The following is an 18,643-nucleotide window of genomic DNA, read 5'->3' as shown; positions in this document are numbered from 1 at the left end:
CTACTACAGAATAAGTATAGTTTAAGATATCAACCGTCACTACGTAGTTTTCATTATAATTACTATGTAATTCTCAGTGTTCTATTGACAGAAAAGGTTTATTTTTTATTTTTACAAAGTAGATATCCTGAGATTATAAAACTGTACACTTTTATTTCATTCACAATACCTTGTGTAACACTACTTCATTTTGTTTGTTTGGAATTAGCAAAAAGCTACACAATGGACTGTTTGTGATATGGCCACCTCTACTATCGAAACCCGGTTTCTAACAGTGTGAGTCCGCAAACATATCGCTGTGTAACTGGAGGGGGGGAGACATTACTTCATACTTTCCATCAAACTTAAGTTTTATGTTTGTATACCCTCTAATATACAAGTAATGCAACACTTTATAGAATTAACGTACAACTGTTTGTTTGTTTGTTTTTGAATTTCGCACAAAGTTACTCGAGGGCTATCTGTGCTAGCCGTCCCTAATTTAGTAGTGTAAGACTAGTGGGAAGGCAGCTAGTCATCACCACCCACCGCCAACTCTTGGGCTACTCTTTTACCAACGAATAGTGGGATTGACCGTCACATTATAACGCCACAACGGCTGAAAGGGCGAGCATGTTTCACGCGACAGGGATGCGAACCCGCGACCCTCAGATTACGAGTCGCACGCCTTAACACGCTTGGCCATGCTGGGCCAACGTACAACTGAAATTTTGTATTTAGTGTACTCATAGCATATAGAAATAACCTGTTTTTGTTATGAAAAAAAAATTAAAACCTGTACATTAACTTCTTGGAGATTTTATACAGTTCTGAAAATTGTGCCCTGAAACTAATAAGACTACGACACAACTTTTTGATTAAGGTTACAAATGTAAATATTCTTACACTTCTACATCTTCCAACCAAGATTTCCACTGATCATACAATCCGGAATATGAGAAAAGTAAACTTGAAAGTGACTCATTCGACATGCACCTGTTGGACAGTATCACATTTAGGTTTTCACGACCTTTTCTCATCTTGGAAAAGAACGAGAAAAAAAAACAACACTTGCAGCGCCACCTAATATGATTCAAAATTCTATTTTTTTTTCTATTTCGTGAAATATAATCAACATAAGTCAAGGTTCATGAATTTTTTATTGCTTGAAAACGAACCTCATACTGGGGCACAAATGACTTATAAAAAGTTAAAAGCTTTAGCTGCATATATCTGAATAAAGAGTGCCATAAACATGTTGAAAGGAGTACTTATAACTGGATCTTGCGGTCGTTTGTATTAGTAATACTTATTTTGATGTGAGAAAGATATATTTATGATGTATCAATGTAGTTTGAACTTCTGAATAGGACATTATTGAGGTTAGAAAACATCAAAGTACATTGGGTGAATTTATAAATAAATGCATACGTACATACACACAAAAATGAAAGAAACGGTTCACCACAAAGAGTATTCTGAACGCATGTGAAATAATAGTATATTCAAAGTGAAAGAGTTATGTGTTACATTACGTATTCAACCAATGTTGCCTTCATATATTTTTATGCCATATATTTACGAAGCATGTTTTCATATTCTTTAGCGACTACGCTTGGTCCTGAAAAAGCTGAGTGCCAATATAACGTAATTTGTAAACACTTGTTGGTGAATTACATGTATAACACACATAATCCGACCAATATTATCGTCATGTTTCGTCTTTCTCATTTTTAATTATTTACACCTTTATATTGTACAAATATAATACCTTAACACAGAAGTAACTTATAAAACAGCTAACGAAGTAGTGTTCCAAACATAAATGTGTGCTTTAAAAATTTGTTTGCTTTGTTATTATGAACAAAGATACACCACGGGTATCGAAACCCGGTTTCTACCAGTATAAGCCCGCAGACATACCAATGTGCCACTGGGAGCAGTAATTAAGTAAATACCTTATAAACACTGGCGTTTAACAAATAACACTCAGTAGAATGTCTGAAATTAAATTATCAGTAAAAACCAAAAAACACATGTTTTTTGTAAGCACAAAAAAGTATAAATACCATAATAGTTATGTCAGCTGACTGATTTCTTTGACACATCTACCATCAAGGGTTCTTCATGGTGTTCCTTTGTTTTTATTATTAATATTCAGCAGCACAATGTGTCCAAAATAAAATTACTATCACTCATTTAAAACATATATTTCAATAAGCGAAAATAGATATAGCTATGGCCAATAACCTTCATAAAACTTTGTGCCATGTGGAGATATGATTGTTGATATTATTCATCGCGATTTTATCCGAGCTTGTCACTAGAAGGCGCGGGAGCTCATCTACAGTAGATGGTTTAGGATCATGGTTGGCAATTTTCCGGCTCAATTCTTAATGTATTACTGTTTGGAAACTTTGCTGGCCATAGCAATCTTGTGATTAGTCACGATCTAGTCACGATAATTCTGTACAGTATGCACACTGTAGGCAGTAGCATTGCCATCTCAGAACACAAAGGTGTTTCCAGAGCTTGCCATAGCATATGGCAGAAATATCATCTCCATGTAATGTCTGTATAGAAGCCATTGACGCTTCTTTAGAAGATATGAAGAGTAGTTTTTTCTACCATGATGAATAGCTCCCCAAATATGTACTACACCATCTCTTGAGTGCTTCCTCTGGAAAAGGTAATCTTACCTCGTCTGTTCTCTAGACAAACTATGAAAATAAGTTCTATCATTAGCATGAATTAGCTGAGAACAGAATTCATCTAGAAAAATGACATGCCAACTTACAGTTAGACAAGGTGACGGTGGTGAATTCTGGTTAATATCAATTTGCCGATAGCTCTTCTTGAAAAATAATCTTGGATTGAACGTGTTCCAACAATTCCTGTCGTAAGGTATTGCAAGATTTCTTTCGACCTTGACGTATTAAACAGATCACAACATGGTCATCTCGGGCAGTAGTTGTTTGACGTCTACCAGTAGACTTTCCTGGAACAACGTTTCCTGTAGTCCAATGACGTTTCAGGATTCTGGATACAGTACACTAGAGTACCCTACTGGTCTGGCAATGTTTGTTTGCTTCATACCATTTCTGTACAGTCGAACAATTTGATGCTCTAAAACAGGGGTTCCCAACCGATGGGTCGCGATCCCCTGGGGGGGTCGCGAAGCCTTGTTACAAGTAGCTTGGGATAACACTAATTTTATTTCATCAATTACATTTTCATGCTCTTACATTTTTTTTGTTTCGGTGCAAAGCAAAACGTGTGCTACGTTAGTTCAATGTCATTAGGTGATATTATGGGTGTATGTATGCGTGTCTGTGAGTGAATGTGCCTGTGTTAATGTGTATGTGTCTGCAACTGTATGTATGTGTGTACTAGTGAGTAGCGAGTATGTGAGTGCACGCGCATGTGCGTATGCTTGTGTGTCTGTTTAGCTGTGGTTAAGTGTGTGTGTGCTCGCTGTCGACACGTGAGTCACATGTCCGTTGCTGATTGGTGGATGACGAATCGCGCGACTGGCCACGCTCCCTTCCCTCCCAATACTTACCCCATCATTACTCTACCTGCACCCTCCACAAGTAGTCAGTGTAAGATCTACAGTTGCCAAAGCATTCATTATTCAACATTTTTATTTTATTTTAACAAGGAGATAAGTAAGCAGTAGAGGTGAGTTGTGTCCATGGCTAAACGTCGCAGTTACTCAGAATGCTACCTCAACATTGGCTTCACCACTGTGCTCGCCAACGACGGCATCGAGAAACCACAGTGTGTTTTGTGCCATGCTGTCCTGAGTGCAGAGTCAATGAAACCATCAAAACTCAAGCGTCATCTCGAGACGAAACATCCAGAACACGATATGCTCTCGCCAGTAAGACTTTCCCTGCCTCTCTGCAGGAAGTGCTTGAATCTGTAATCAAAATTGTAAATTATGTGAAGACTCAAGCACTCAACACTCGCCTATTCAAAGAACTATGAAAAGACATGAATGCTGACCACGAAGTCCTTCTCTTCTACACAGCAGTACGTTGGTTGTCGAAAGGAAACGTTATTAATCGTGTCTTTGAAATGAAAGATGAAATAAAGCTATTCCAGGAGACGCAAGAAAGGAAAGATCTTGTAGCTCACTTTGAAGATGAAGTATGGAATAAAAGGGTTGCGTACCTAGCCGACATTTTTGACCAGCTGAACAAGCTCAATTTGAAGCTTCAAGGAAGGGAAACACATGTTCTCCTTTTTCAAGATAGTCTTCGGGCCTTTGTTTCCAAACTGCAGAACTGGCGTCAAAAAACCAATCTTGGAAACATCGCTATGTTTGAAAAACTTTGTGGAGTGACGGATGAGTCTCAGATCCAACTGGATCAGTTCCTCAAGGATGAGATTACCGAACATCTTCAGTCTCTAGAAAAGGAAGTCGAGCGTTACTTCCCTGAGCTATCACAGGAACAGGAGGTCCTGGTAAGGAACCCATTTTGTACTGAACTTGATGTATCCAGCATCCCAGATGATATCCAAGATGAATTTCTGGATCTAAGGAACGACTCTTCAGCTCGTGATCTCTTCAAGGTGAAATCCGTGACTCAGTTCTGGTGCGCTATGTATCAGTCATACTCCAAAGTCAGCATGATAGCTTTACGTGTCCTTGTTCCATTTGCTTCTACCTACTTGTATGAGGCAGGATTTTCCACTCTTGTCAATATAAAAACAAAGAATAGGAACAGATTGGATGTTGGAGATGACATGAGACTGGCTCTATCAAACGCTTGGCCACGAATTTCAAAGCTTGCTGCTGAAATGCAACATCAGGCATCTCACTAGCTGGGTTGGATAGCTGTTCAAACCTATGTTAATATTATTTAAAGAAATATATGTTCTTTTTGTGAATTCAGGTTGGACCAATGTGATTTAATTTGCTAATAAATAATTACAGAATTTTTAAATATCTTTTTAGATGTTTCTTTCCCTCTCCTTCACAGAAAATAAAAGAAAAATTAAGCTGCTGATAGTAAGCCCTAAGTAGGGGTCACATGGGTTTCAAACTTTTAGGTAAGGGGTCGCGAGTGCCAAAAGGTTGGGAACCCCTGTTCTAAAACGTTTGACATGTGACGACCCATGGCTCTACACTCAAGTAACTCAAGACAACGTATACAGACTAGAATAAGAACTCGTACATGTTTGTCCGATCGTACGTTACCTTCTATGTTACTTCTCGCATTTACTTAATAGCTACTCTAAGCGTACAAACATTTTGGTCAAGACGGTATTAGTTGTAATTCAGCCATTACATCATTGAAGTTAGAGGACAAAGAAGTGTATGTGACAAATTATACCATGCGACTTGCATAAAACGTTAGTCGTAAGGTTAAGAAATAGCATTTGCATGATAGTTAGATACTTAGAAAAATTGTTTGTTCTCAATTTCGTGCAAAGCTACACAAGGGCTATCTGTGTTAACCATCCCTAATTTAGCAGTGTAAGACTAGATGGAAGGCAGCTAGTCATCACCACCCACTGCCAACTCTTGGGCTACTCTTTTGACAACGAATAGTGGAATTGATCGTAACATTATAATGTCCCCACGGCTGAAAGGCTGATCATGTTTGGTGTGACAGGAGTTTTGTACATATAGAGTCTGTTTGTTCTTTCTTATGTGTAAAAGTTTGAATCCGCTGCATATCATCGACCAATGTTAATCTTCTTAAAGAATAAAATAAATAATTATATAGATTTTGTATGATTCTTTAGAAATATTTAAGTATATACATATATATAATCAACCTATTTTCTTCAAATGTAAAATACCGATTTACTTCTTAATTAAGTATTGTTACATCACTGATGAAACCCCTTCTTTCTTTCCTTGTTTTAGGCACGAGACCGATCCCGCTTCTCCAGCTGTTATTTAGCTGGATCTACCTTCTCCAACATCAATATCTTCAACTATAATTACTGGATAAATATCCTTATTGAAGAATGCTGTATCTGTGTTTCCTTTAAATATTTCTTACATGTCATACATACAGCGATGGCTTTCTCTCTTATCCATTATCATCACCACTCTTTCGATTTGTTCAACATTCACTTTGAATATCAACACAGATGTAATCGATAATTATGAACCAAGTTACGTCACTGAGAATATAATCACTTTGACAAGAAAGGAAACTGAAACTGCAGGACTGAACTTGCTAAAATATAAAAAACAGTGGTCATTGTATAGTATATGATTAACTGTTTATAAATTATGTATATTGTTATTTATAAAAAGGTAAAAGTGCTTTAACATGTTCATTAATTAACTCCATTGCTTTTACTTTAGTTAACTTGCCTCTTTCTAGCCTACTGAACATTCACTGTTTCGATTATTAATAGGTTTAGACTATAAAACAGATAAATGGAAGACACATACATAGGAAATCATTTTATCATTCGAAGCCATAAACTCGCTGTTTATGAATAATTATTCTATCTTCTATTGTGAGCTTATTAAGAAATAAGTTTCACTCAACTGTACCTGTGTAAAGTTGGATTATATTTAATGTCAGAGTGATATAGAAAAGAAAAAAAACACATTTACTTTGAATGTCTTGGAAGACTAGGATTTATTCAGTGCTTTTGTTTTTATTGTGGTGTTCGCTAAAAACTGCTCAAAAAGTGTTGATGTTGTTTGATACCAAAAGGTCAAGGTAAAGGAAGCCTAACCCTTTCTAATGTTGTGTGTTAATGTACATTAACCTGACCTTCAGACAACCATAATTGCTTCTGCTAAGCAAATTACTACAAGTTATTGATGACATATACATAATTTTATTAATATATTTTGAAATTTCTCTTTGATTGTCAGATAAGATACCGGCAGTTGTCTTAAATGTTAACTTTATTCTAAGAGGATTTTAACATAAAAAAGTTGCTTTATAACATGAAGTCAAAGGATACTAGCTGTTAATGTTCATAAATATCTGTTTTATACTAGATGCTTAATACTGAAACTAATCGACAAATGCACTTTAGTACCGTTTACACACTCCAGACAGCGTGAGCAACAAATTAGACTTTCCACATATTACTCAGCCATATTCATATACGTATGTATCAACACCTGTAATATCAGTTTGAAAAGCGAGATTACATCTGTTAACATGAACGTGATGGCATTGATACAGTATTTAAGCAACTACAGTTTTAACGTTTAATCGTTATTACTTTAGAAGTGCCGAAATAATAGCGGTTGTTAATATTAACTGCACTATTAAATGTTCTCAAAACAAGTCATTAACTAAAGATTCGCCGTTACGTTACCGCCAAAATACTTTCGCATAAATGTCTACAAGAGATTCTATTTACTTGTTAATAGGCTTAAACTACAAAATATAATACGATATAATAATAGAATGGAGAGCTTAAAATAAGCCAGATGGAATTATTATTTTAATATGATTATTTTCATAAATATATTTGAGAGTACTTGATGTTGTTACAACTTCAAATCAGGTCCTTTGAAAGAAAATCTCTAAACTACCTAAAATAATCTGAGAAACAAATTTAAAAATTATTGTTCCATGTAACATTTAATCCATAATTAAAATTGAAAAACAACCAAAGAAAAATTTTACCAGCAATTTTCTCTTGTACGAATTAATCAAAAAGTGCCCCACCAGTAGGTAAGCGGTAAGTTTAAAGATTTAGAGGCTGAAACCCTGAATTCCATGTGGTTGGCGCTAGGAAATCATCCTCAACAACAAAGCAATCAAAAGTGAGCTTTCCATACAAATGTGTGAACTAATTTTAAAACATTTGTTTTAATGTTTATCTTCATAAGGAGATAAATCTCATAAAACTAAATCTGTTGTGTAAATGTTTGCCTTTATAGGAACATGAAACCCATTAAACGAAAGCTATTATTTGAATGTTTACATTTATAAGGACGTAAAACCCACTAAACGAAAGCTATTGTTTTAATATTTACATTTACAAGGATGTAAAACTCACTAAATGAAAGCTATTGTTTCAATGTTTACATTTATAAGGACGTAAAACCCACTAAACAAAAGCTATTGTTTTAATGTTTACATTTATGAGGACGTAAAACCCATTAAATGAAAGCTATTGTTTTAATGTTTACATTTAAAAGGACGTAAAACCCACTAAATGAAAGCTATTGTTTCAATGTTTACATTTATAAGGAACCTAAAACCCACTAAATGAAAACGTTTATTTGGATGTTTACTTTTATATGGACGTAAAACCCAAATGACTAGATAGTCTTTATTAAGAAGATTTAACTAGTATTATATATTTTTAAGTAGTAACAAATCTAATGGCTGGGAAAAGCTGTCCTCATATTCTTTATTATTCCAGAAAATAAGTGTTTAACAATTCACTAACCATTTCTAATAACTTGAAAGTAGGTGAATGCTTGGCCATGAGGTTATTCTTCAGATTCGACATATATTAAATTACTAAGCTGACGAATATTTTGCATAATAGCAAATAAAATTGGTATTCAATAAAATATACATCTTACAAAATATTTGATGTTTTTTATTTCAATTATTTTATTTTCGAAATAAATTTCATTTCATTATTTCTATTCAGTTTTCCAAACTATCAAATAACCATGATTAGATGATGTAAGCTTACGTTAGTGAGAAACAATCATATTTTGTGTCATTGAATCTGCTGAACAGTATTAGTTGCATATCCATCCAATGGAAGTATTTAATCTATATTTAATAATGTATCACCTCCAAATATTACCTTGTCTCAAACTGCGAGTAACTGAAAAAAAAAATTGTATTTCTTTCTTTGTTAATTTTGAAATCAGATTTAATATTAGAGTTTAAAAAATTACACTGAACATATTATCTTTTCCTTACGATAAAAATTCTTGCAATCTTTAATTTTAAACATATAATTTTTCGTGTGAGACATATATATATATATACTCCACCAGCTTTAACTTCATATTTCGTTCATTTCGTAAAGCTTTCTATCACCATCTTAACTTAAAATGGATAATTTCAATATATATATATAATAAATTATCACTATCCAGATCATATCTTGGTGCTGAATGTAACCATTACTTTACATGCTCAATTTCTGTCAATTTCAACGTCCATTTACTAAAGAAAATTATTATTCATTTATAGATATTTACCTTTGCATCATCTATAAAATACATTATTTGTATCTACAGCTAATACCATATAATACATAGTGTAGGAACATGCAGTTCTTATATATATATATGATGTTTATTTGACAGAAGAATAGCGGAGATGTTTTTAAAATCAGTATACGTATATGAATTTATTTTGATAATTATATTGAGTTTACTAACTTTTATTACGTACGATAATTGCAGATAAACGTATTTACTTGTAACATATAGTACAGATAATTATTATATTATTCAGAATTGCCTATGTATTTATCTTCATATTATATTATTGTTTTACTCACATATATCCCTCTATAAGTTAAAATAAATATTGGCATTGAACTTCAACCTGAAATTTGCTTCAATTTTATTTTTTGTTCCCATAACAACGTACAAAGTTTGTTACTGCTCATACCTTATCATGATGAAGTGTGATAACTTTAATATCTCAAATATAATCATATTTTAAAATGGTCTGTTATATAATAATTTTTTATTTTGCTTCTTAAAATGCTTGATGACTTTCTTAAGTCGTTGTTATTTTATATTATTTAATTAATTATATACTGTCTAAAATATTTAGCTTCATAACTTGCATTGTACTTTATTACACGTATTATTAAGTTATTAAAACAAACACATTTGATATTTGCATAAAGTTTATTTATGTCATCATATCTATATCATATTACACATCACTAGCCTTTACAATCCTTTTAGATGTTAAAACCTTAGAGTTTATTAAGTGTGAAAAGATGGTAAATATGCTCAAGATATTTTAATTAATTAAAATGTAAAATTAGTTTTTGGTGTGGTTTACTTAGGCTTTATTGTGTACTTTTTATTGTTGCTATACCTGGAAAAGTTAATGAATTTTCCTTGGCAACCTTTCAACGGATATTCCATCATGGTCACATCCGCATAGAGTATATTTATTACAATTGAACCATCTTTTCACTTTCCAGGTGCAAGTAAAAGGAGGCACAAGACTGTCTTCTTATGTGTTTTATATTTAACACTTTGAAACAAAAAATGAAGCAATATACTTTTAGCCAACAGTTGGAAGATATTAATTAGGTAAAGTAAAGTGGAAAGAAGTTATTGGTATTTCGTTTTCACGAGATGAATGCTCTAATCCACATCTACTGTTCTAATATGTTATAGGAAGATTTAGCTATTTTCCTGATAATACTCGTCCAGGATTGATTGCCAGTCTGGGCTTGGTTAAGTTACAGATTTAGTGCTCAGAATGAATCATCACGGTTTATAATTTTTAATCATTATATCACAGTTACAACAGTAAGAAATTTTTAATTATAACATTAAATACTAATCACTATTAATACCCGTGTTTCATTTATTTCATTTCAATATCTATCGGTAAATTAATATTAGTTATTGATCATGTTATATTGTATTCAAGGTTAATAACAGATATCCCAGATTAGTTGAATAAAATGTCTTGAGGTAATAATTGAAAAACTGATTAATTGAATCTATTAATCAAGTCTTTGCTAATTGGCAAAACACTTTCACATCAATTTTCACTGCTAATTATTTCCCAAATCAGCTTTAAGGTTTTTCTAGTCCCAAGCAAAAACGTATTTTGTTATTTAGTTTGTGTAAGCTTAAGCTAACTAACTTATTCCCCCCAAAAAACAAATTTTTAGTATTTTTTACATCATAAAATTTATGCATTTATCATTATATGCAACGAAACTGGCTCTATTTTATCTTGAAATATGAAATACAAACTGTCTAAAATAGCTTGAGGAACACCATATTTGGTTCACCCTTTTCAAAACCTAATTTAACGTGTATATGTTACAAACTTTGCAATTTTTTTAAAGATTATGATTGGTTTCACGAAGCTAAAACATTTTGTTATACTATAATTTTATGCTTGTACATAAATAAATATCTAAAAAATATTGAAAAGTAACAAAATACTAAAAAAATTTGAGTTTTAAGAACTTGTAACTCAGACCACTGTATTACGCTCAAGACACATTGTAAGTCCAAGATAGTTCTCTATGTAATACAACATGACAAAGTGTGTACCCACATGGTTAAGTGTCAGATATTATTAAAACTAAAAAAATGACTAATAACTTATGGGTGAGTAAATATTATAGTAAATTTCTATGCTTTAAATGAAGAACCACAAATCAAAATATACTTTATTTAATAAAACATGTTTACGGAGATAGAAACTTCAACTGTAAAAATAGTTGACAAATTTTAACTATATGATAGCATATTCCATTCACAAACCAGTCTGTATGTGATTTAAAATCAATACAACTTTCATCTACCTAAGTACACAAAATAGATGAAATAAGCTATCGTATGATAAATCTGAGATTCACTTTTTACAACCATTTCAAAACGATCCCCTCTGAGCGTATAGACAATAGAAATTTAACTTTAAGTGTTTAAATACTTAATACCGTAATTATGAAATAATTTAAACAACAAATCACTGAAGAACTAGTGTGTTTTTTGCTAAGTTTTACTTGTAAAACCCAATTAATTTCTCGTGATTTTTCAGGATGGATTATTAAAAGTTAAAAAGGCATTTTATTAAAATCAGGTGAAATATGACTTTCTATAAGAATATTGTAGTTTATATAGTAATTATTAATTTCATTAGCTCAGATGTAGTTAAGAAAAGTAAAAATAATTTTTCATTTTAAATTCTTTTTTCTTGTCAAATTAATGGTAGGAAGTTTGGTTAGGCTAAGCTAGTATATTAAGTAAATTCTGTGAGTTAACATATTAAAGGCACTCTCCACCATGATTCTTTTTATGCTAATCGGCCTCACCCTTTATCACATCTCTTCTGATTTTTATCATTGTTACAGATGTCATGACAGTGTTAATATTTAAAAGCATAAGTCTTGATGCCATTACCGGAATTTCTTTTGTATCGTGCATTTTAGCGAAGGTTTGAAATTATCAGGGGGAAATTCATGTATTTTTAATACGATTTGCTTTGCACTGATAAATAATTCATTGGAACTCTGTGTACTGAGACTGGAGAAATATTTGGTTCAATCCTTACAATTCCTCTGTTATTATTAAAAACGGCTTCTGTCCATTTCATTGCCAATGTATGACAGTTTGGTTACCACAACTTCGCGTTTCCTGTCAGATAAAGTAGGGTTTTGTATTCACTATTTGAGTAATTATGATCTCCTGACTGCTTTTTCTTAAGATACTGTAAATAATCTTATGGGCACTATTTTCCAGTTTCCCTTTCAGTACTGGGTTATATGGTCCTTCTTAATGTGTAGTATATCCTCCTGCCGCTGTTGTGGTACATACGTACACTGGTCGCTCGTGGGTTTTAACTGGAATTAAAGACTCCAACATCTAGATGATGATTAAGGTGGAGATCATATTACAGCTTGTGATTGTGTGGCTATGACACTGGCATAAGGTGTGAGGCCAATAGTAGGCCAACTCAACCTAAATAGCTTTGACCCTGTTGGGCAGGCTGTCCAAATCTCTAGTCAAATATAAAGTTTTCCATTCATAAACGAAGCTAGGGTCAGAATACTAAAGACAAGATAACCAGTGCTCAATATTAGCTTTACTAGCACAAGCTAGGATCGAAAACACCAAGACAGCTAATTCTGTATTAGGTCGGGAGTTCCATAAGCAATGTAAAGGTTGACCACTCAGATCACAACCAGAAATTTTCAAGGAAAAGTCGTCGAGACAGAATGTAGTGTATTATTAATAAACAAACTTACCTCCCAACCACAAAAATGATCCTGTTTTAAGTACTAGTTTATGTCTAAACTGAATAGTTACTATAACACACTTCACACTCAGTTACATTAACCAGAGTGATGGTCACACTGAACCCTGACAATGGACTACTAATCAGCGAATACAACCATCTCGCATACACGCAAATGTCCTTACCCTTGCCTGGCTACTTAAAAAGCAAAGCTCCAGTTCCAACGGAGAAGGGATATTAAAAATTTAAAACAACATTTTACACTACTAACTGAAACTAAGCCAACTACTTTACCACTTGTAACTAAAGCTTCTAGCTGAGATGGCATTGTAACTTGTGAGCTCATAACTTCAGATTGCCTTTTGGCACAAGTTAAATATAATCTGAGTAAATAAGTACATTCAGAAGTAAACTTAGGGTTATATTAATATAGGCAGCACAAATGTTATATAACAATAATAGAAACAAATGTTGTTAAAACAAAATTTGTATACATTGACTACATGATTCAAAAGTAGTATCAGGATAAAACATTAGGTAATATACACAAAGATGTATAAATGAAACTATCTTAAACCAAAACTGCTTGAAAACAATAAGCACACATGTTTTATTTCATCGTGAAAAAACAAGTATTCGCAATTTTATTTTAATAGAATTTTTAAGTGACAAAATATATAAGTATTCTTGTTATCTCAACAAACATATTTGAGACTAAACTAAAGAGGAAGGGTACTACAGATCTAATGGTATTGCGAAACAAAATTAATCACAAATAAAAATAAGCAGAAACTTACGTTCCTGCTAACCACATAACATTTTGTTTTATTAAATTATAAGAAAATACCCACGGTCTAACGCAGTGATTGAATTAGTCGCACAAGAGAAAAGAGCAAATACTTTTATTGTCATAACACAGCGGAGGCTTAATTCGTCATACTTTCTCTCAAGCCCTGTCATCTAGGGGCCATACGATAAACTAAATAAAATAAAATAACTCAAATTAAAATCTAACAATATTATTTTTAAAAATTGCTTCTTTTAATAAGAGCACAACACTCTTACTGTATTTCATGAGGCCTACCAAAATATCGGGCACGATATTGCATGACGACACAACATAGATAAAAATGAAATAGACAGATCCACCTTTCGAAAGCGCTCGGGTTATAAGGTTTTTATTTCATTTTTATCCAGACTTCTTGGAACTCCGTGTTTTTAGAACATCATGGCACAACAAAGATGATACCAATATGCACACGAAATAACAATTTTATTCAGAACATTTCTGCAATAGTGATCTGTTAATAGAGGTGCCATGAAATTGAGTAAGATAGGCAAATAAGTTATGGCACGATATTCCATCAATGTCCCTACTAAGTACCAATCGACAGTTAAAAGAGTAGGAGTTGCAATGTCCTTTCAGTTGTTGATCTAATTAACCATCTTAACTGTACAATTATTGACAGGGTTTTTTGTAGACATTTTACTCTGCAACTCAAATCATCAGTTTGGAAAGTAAGCAATATCCCCTCTTTTCTGTTATTGACTTTATAATCAACTGACTGTTTTAACTCTTTTTAAGCAGTAGGCCCAGCAGACCTGGTGGTTAGGGCTCTGGACTCGCAATCTGAGGGCCATTTGGTTCGAATTCCCATCCCACTAAACATGTTTGTCCTTTGAGCCATGATAATATTATGATGTTCTAGTCAATCCTACTATTCATTGGTTTGTTTATTTGTTGTTATTAAGCACAAAGCTACACAAAGAGCTATGTATGCTCTGTCTACCACGGGTATTGAAACCCGGTTTCTAGCAGTATAAATCTGCATACCATTGTGCCACTGGGGGGACATACTTGTCAATCAAAGAGTAGCCCAAGAATTGGTGGTCAGTTGTGATGACTAGATGCCTTCCCTCTAATTTTTCGCTACCAAATTAATAATGGCTAGCACAGATAACTCTAGTGTAGTTTTGCGTGAAGTTCAACTGAAACCAAACCAATAACAACAAGACTGTATGCATTAACTTAAATCTATTGCTTCGTTGTGCCCATGTTAGGATTTTATTATTGATATGGGAAGAGACATGAACGAGACAGTTCAAGCAGACAAAGTGTTAGAAATATGTAAAGCTTTCTTGAATATGTGAGTAAAAGCATAAGAAATGTAACATATATTTATCATGTATATACATAATATTCAAAATAAATGAATAATAATCACTGAATTCTATATTTCAGCTATGAAAAGACATAACTACTGATATTTAATAACGTCAATGGCACCCTAACATCATTTTTATGCAAAACATATAAAACTAAAAAATGTTATTCAAAGTAGTTACTAACCTATTATTTCGCTTGCATATCGTTGGCGTTAAAACACTTAATTATCTCAAACGTTTCCTGATGATTTATTGGGACATAGAGTCCATTATAGCCAATTAACGTTTCTGAACGTGATGTAAGACAGTTACTCCAACAGCTCATTTAGTCACTCATTGTAAGCTTATGAAATTAATATATATTTTACAACAGTGAAAGAGGTTATCATATGAATTATGTTAAAATATTTTTAATCAGTTATTATTGGGAACCAATGTCTATAATGCCAAATGACTTTATAGACATTATCTCGATATTTATCACAGCCAACTAAAGTCACTGTACAAACAGGCACTAAAGGTAACAACCAGGTGATACTCTTGCATAAAGATAAACACAGACAAATTATTCACGTTATTTAATAACTTGGCAATTTGGTTTTATATGAAAGCAAAGGAAATTATGTTCTCGTTTATCAGTTTGAACAATAACAAAATTCATTTAAAGAGATCCAGACTGGTAATGAAACATATTAGAATCAAAAAAAAAAAAATGTTCTAAATGTTACCATGACTTTGAGGAGAGCAGTTACAACACATTGACTACAACACTAACAGAATATTTTCAGCAGAATGTAGACTCATTTTAAGGCCATCAATGTATAGTCAGGGTAGGACAATATCAAAAACTTCAAAATATGACTATTGTTTCACAGTATTGGATACAATCAACTCGCAGACCTCAGCTTTCAAATTGAATTAATGTTTCAAAGAAGCTACTGGTGATACATAAGTGCAGAAATGGTCAGAAATTCGTTTCATAAAGGTTGAACTTCATTCCAGATGACCAATGGCGTAATTTCGCTAATTCTTCACCATAAAATATCATGCTTTCGGTAATGTCAAGTAAAAATTTGAATTGGTTAACTGATACATAACAAATGCCTTGTTCACATATGGATCATATCTTGTAGCAAATATGAGACACACCTATTTAGAATGAGACGTAACCCAAATTTTATGGAGTAAAAAACTTCACATTGTAGCTTTGGCTTTCTAGATTGGACAGAGATCACAAAGATTAATATTGATAATTATGGTAACCTTTTTGTACTACGACGTGACACTGTAAAGGTCATGATATAGGAATGCAATATGTATATATACGTACTGCTGGTTAAGACATTCTTTTGATTATTGGTAATACTTGTCCTCAGTATGATCATCCACATAGTAATTCTCGAAAGAAGAAGATATCGTACATTTGTGGACTTGAATATTAACAGGTATGAAATTCTCTAACAAAACGCTCAATAGCACGCGATGTATCTTCAAGTAATGTTAGTGAACTGGAAATAGTTCTGATGACAAAGTAAGCCATTTTACAAGAGTAACTCGTTACTTTTTACATTAATTTACATCTTGTATTAGTGTTTGTTGTGATCATAGACCTCAATATTATTATTTTTAATCACTTATTGAGAATCGTTGTCTATAGTAACAAGTGAACATTTATGAACAAAAACTCCAGGGTCAGTGTAGCAGAGTGACAGATGCCTGGAGACAAGAATAATTAATGTAAACAAATAAAATGATTCTGATCGACCGAAAAATTCTCCATCAAGCAGAATCGGCATTTTATGGTAAAGTATAGAGAGTTAGAAACAAAAAACAGTGTAACTGCCTGCAGATGATTTGTGGAAAATTCGTCAGTATCAGTATATATGTCATGTCATAGCTACTATATAATTTATATTTATTTTGACCAGTGTTTTCAAATATACATTTTTTAGTTGTCCTATAAACATAAAACTATGAAAAGGGCTATCTGTACTGTGCCCTACATGGGTATTGAAGCCATATTTCTAGCATTGTATGTTCCCAGACATACCACTGTGCTACTGGGGGGGGGGGGGTCAAATATACAGCACTGTGCAAAAATGTGAGAACAAGAGAATATTTGTCATTCTTCCATACTAAAATTTCCTAAAAAGTACAAAACTGGACTGTTGATGATTGGAAACGTGAGTCATGGACGGATGAGTTGAAGTTTGAAATACTTGGATCAAAGTAAAGGTTTTACAACCAGCAGAAAAAAGATGAAAAACACTTACATCGATACATAGCACCTACCACAAAGTATGGAGGAGGCATTGTGATGGTTTGGGGGTGTGTTTTGCTGAGGTAACAGGATATATTTGCAAAATAGATATAATAATGGACCAATGCAAGTACCATTAGATACTGTTCTGTTATAGTATGCTTTGCATATTATTAGTAAATAATTCTACTACCACTAATAGAATGACCCCAAAGACTCGCCCAACGAGTTACCGAGCCAAGAAAAAAACCTTGGAGTCATTCAAATTATGCAATGGTTCTCACAAAGCCCAAATCTCAATCAAATTTTGACAAACCAATAGCGACTTCCAACGAGGTTTATTGGAGTTTATTTGAGACACTTGGAATAAAATCCTGAAGGACACTTTGATTAAATATGTTGCAACAATGCCTCTGCAGTTATTAAAGCAAAAGGAAGATAAAGAAAATATTTGCTGCTTGTTGAACTCGAGCACTTTCATTGAGTTTTTGTTTCATCTTCTGATGAAGATGAATAATATTTTGATCGTTCATTTGTGATTTACCTTCTATTGTTCTATAAATGTAGCTTTAAATCTAATTTTTGACTTTGTTCTAACACTTTTGTACAATACTGTACATACACTATTTACTAATTAAATAAAGAAAAATTAAAGAAAGTAAAAAATAAAGAAACGCGGACAACATATTTATGAAAAGAATAGTTACGTCACTGGCTAACGTAAGGACCAACCTCCCTCACATCTATTTAAGCCTTGAGAACGGACCCTTTGAAGTGGTTGTTGATTTTCGGTTGGTCGCCATTATATCACATATGACGACTTTCGCCCAAGCCAAGGTCTGCCTGATCTGATTCATCACTTTTCATAGATGAAAGCTCTGATTGGGAAAATAGCATTGATCACTACCGAAAGCAATATTTTTCCAGATTATACAGAGCCGAGACTCTATTTATTTCACTTCTGGTTCTTCAAAATGCAACTTGGTTACCTTGATATGTGCCAAGAAAAGAACCACGATGATGGTGATTGATGAAGTTGTGAGCATGGTGACTCCTTTTCGTTGTTGTTGTGAAGGTTACTCAATTTTTTTGTGTCCCACGATATCCGTGGTGGACTATTAAAGTGTAAACATACTCTCTCCTTAATCTTAAAGGTTCTCACAACTAACAATGAGGCCTTTCTAGCCAATTGGCTATGGTCTTTAGTGATATTATGAATATATGAATAGGCCCGGCATGGCCAAGCGTGTTAAGGCGTGCGACTGGTAATCTGAGGGTCGCGGGTTCGCATCCCAGTCGCGCCAAACATGCTCGC

General features: G+C 33.2%; 1 protein-coding gene across 1 annotated transcript in view; it reads left to right on the top strand.

Annotated features, from left to right (window-relative positions):
- The window catches only part of LOC143239527 (lachesin-like), a 275,854-nt gene extending 267,094 nt beyond the window's left edge, over positions 1-8,760 (top strand). Inside the window, exon 12 of the mRNA XM_076480683.1 lies at positions 5,861-8,760. Coding sequence (XP_076336798.1) covers positions 5,861-5,937 — 77 coding nt within the window. The 3' untranslated portion in view covers positions 5,938-8,760. The remainder of the gene's footprint in view (positions 1-5,860) is intronic.
- The last annotated feature ends 9,883 nt before the right edge of the window (positions 8,761-18,643 follow it).

This window comes from Tachypleus tridentatus, chromosome 13, assembly GCF_004210375.1.
Source record: "Tachypleus tridentatus isolate NWPU-2018 chromosome 13, ASM421037v1, whole genome shotgun sequence".
Lineage (NCBI taxonomy): Eukaryota > Metazoa > Arthropoda > Merostomata > Xiphosura > Limulidae > Tachypleus > Tachypleus tridentatus.
Note: the sequence above shows the minus strand (reverse complement) of the source record. Positions and strands in the feature narration are given on the sequence as shown.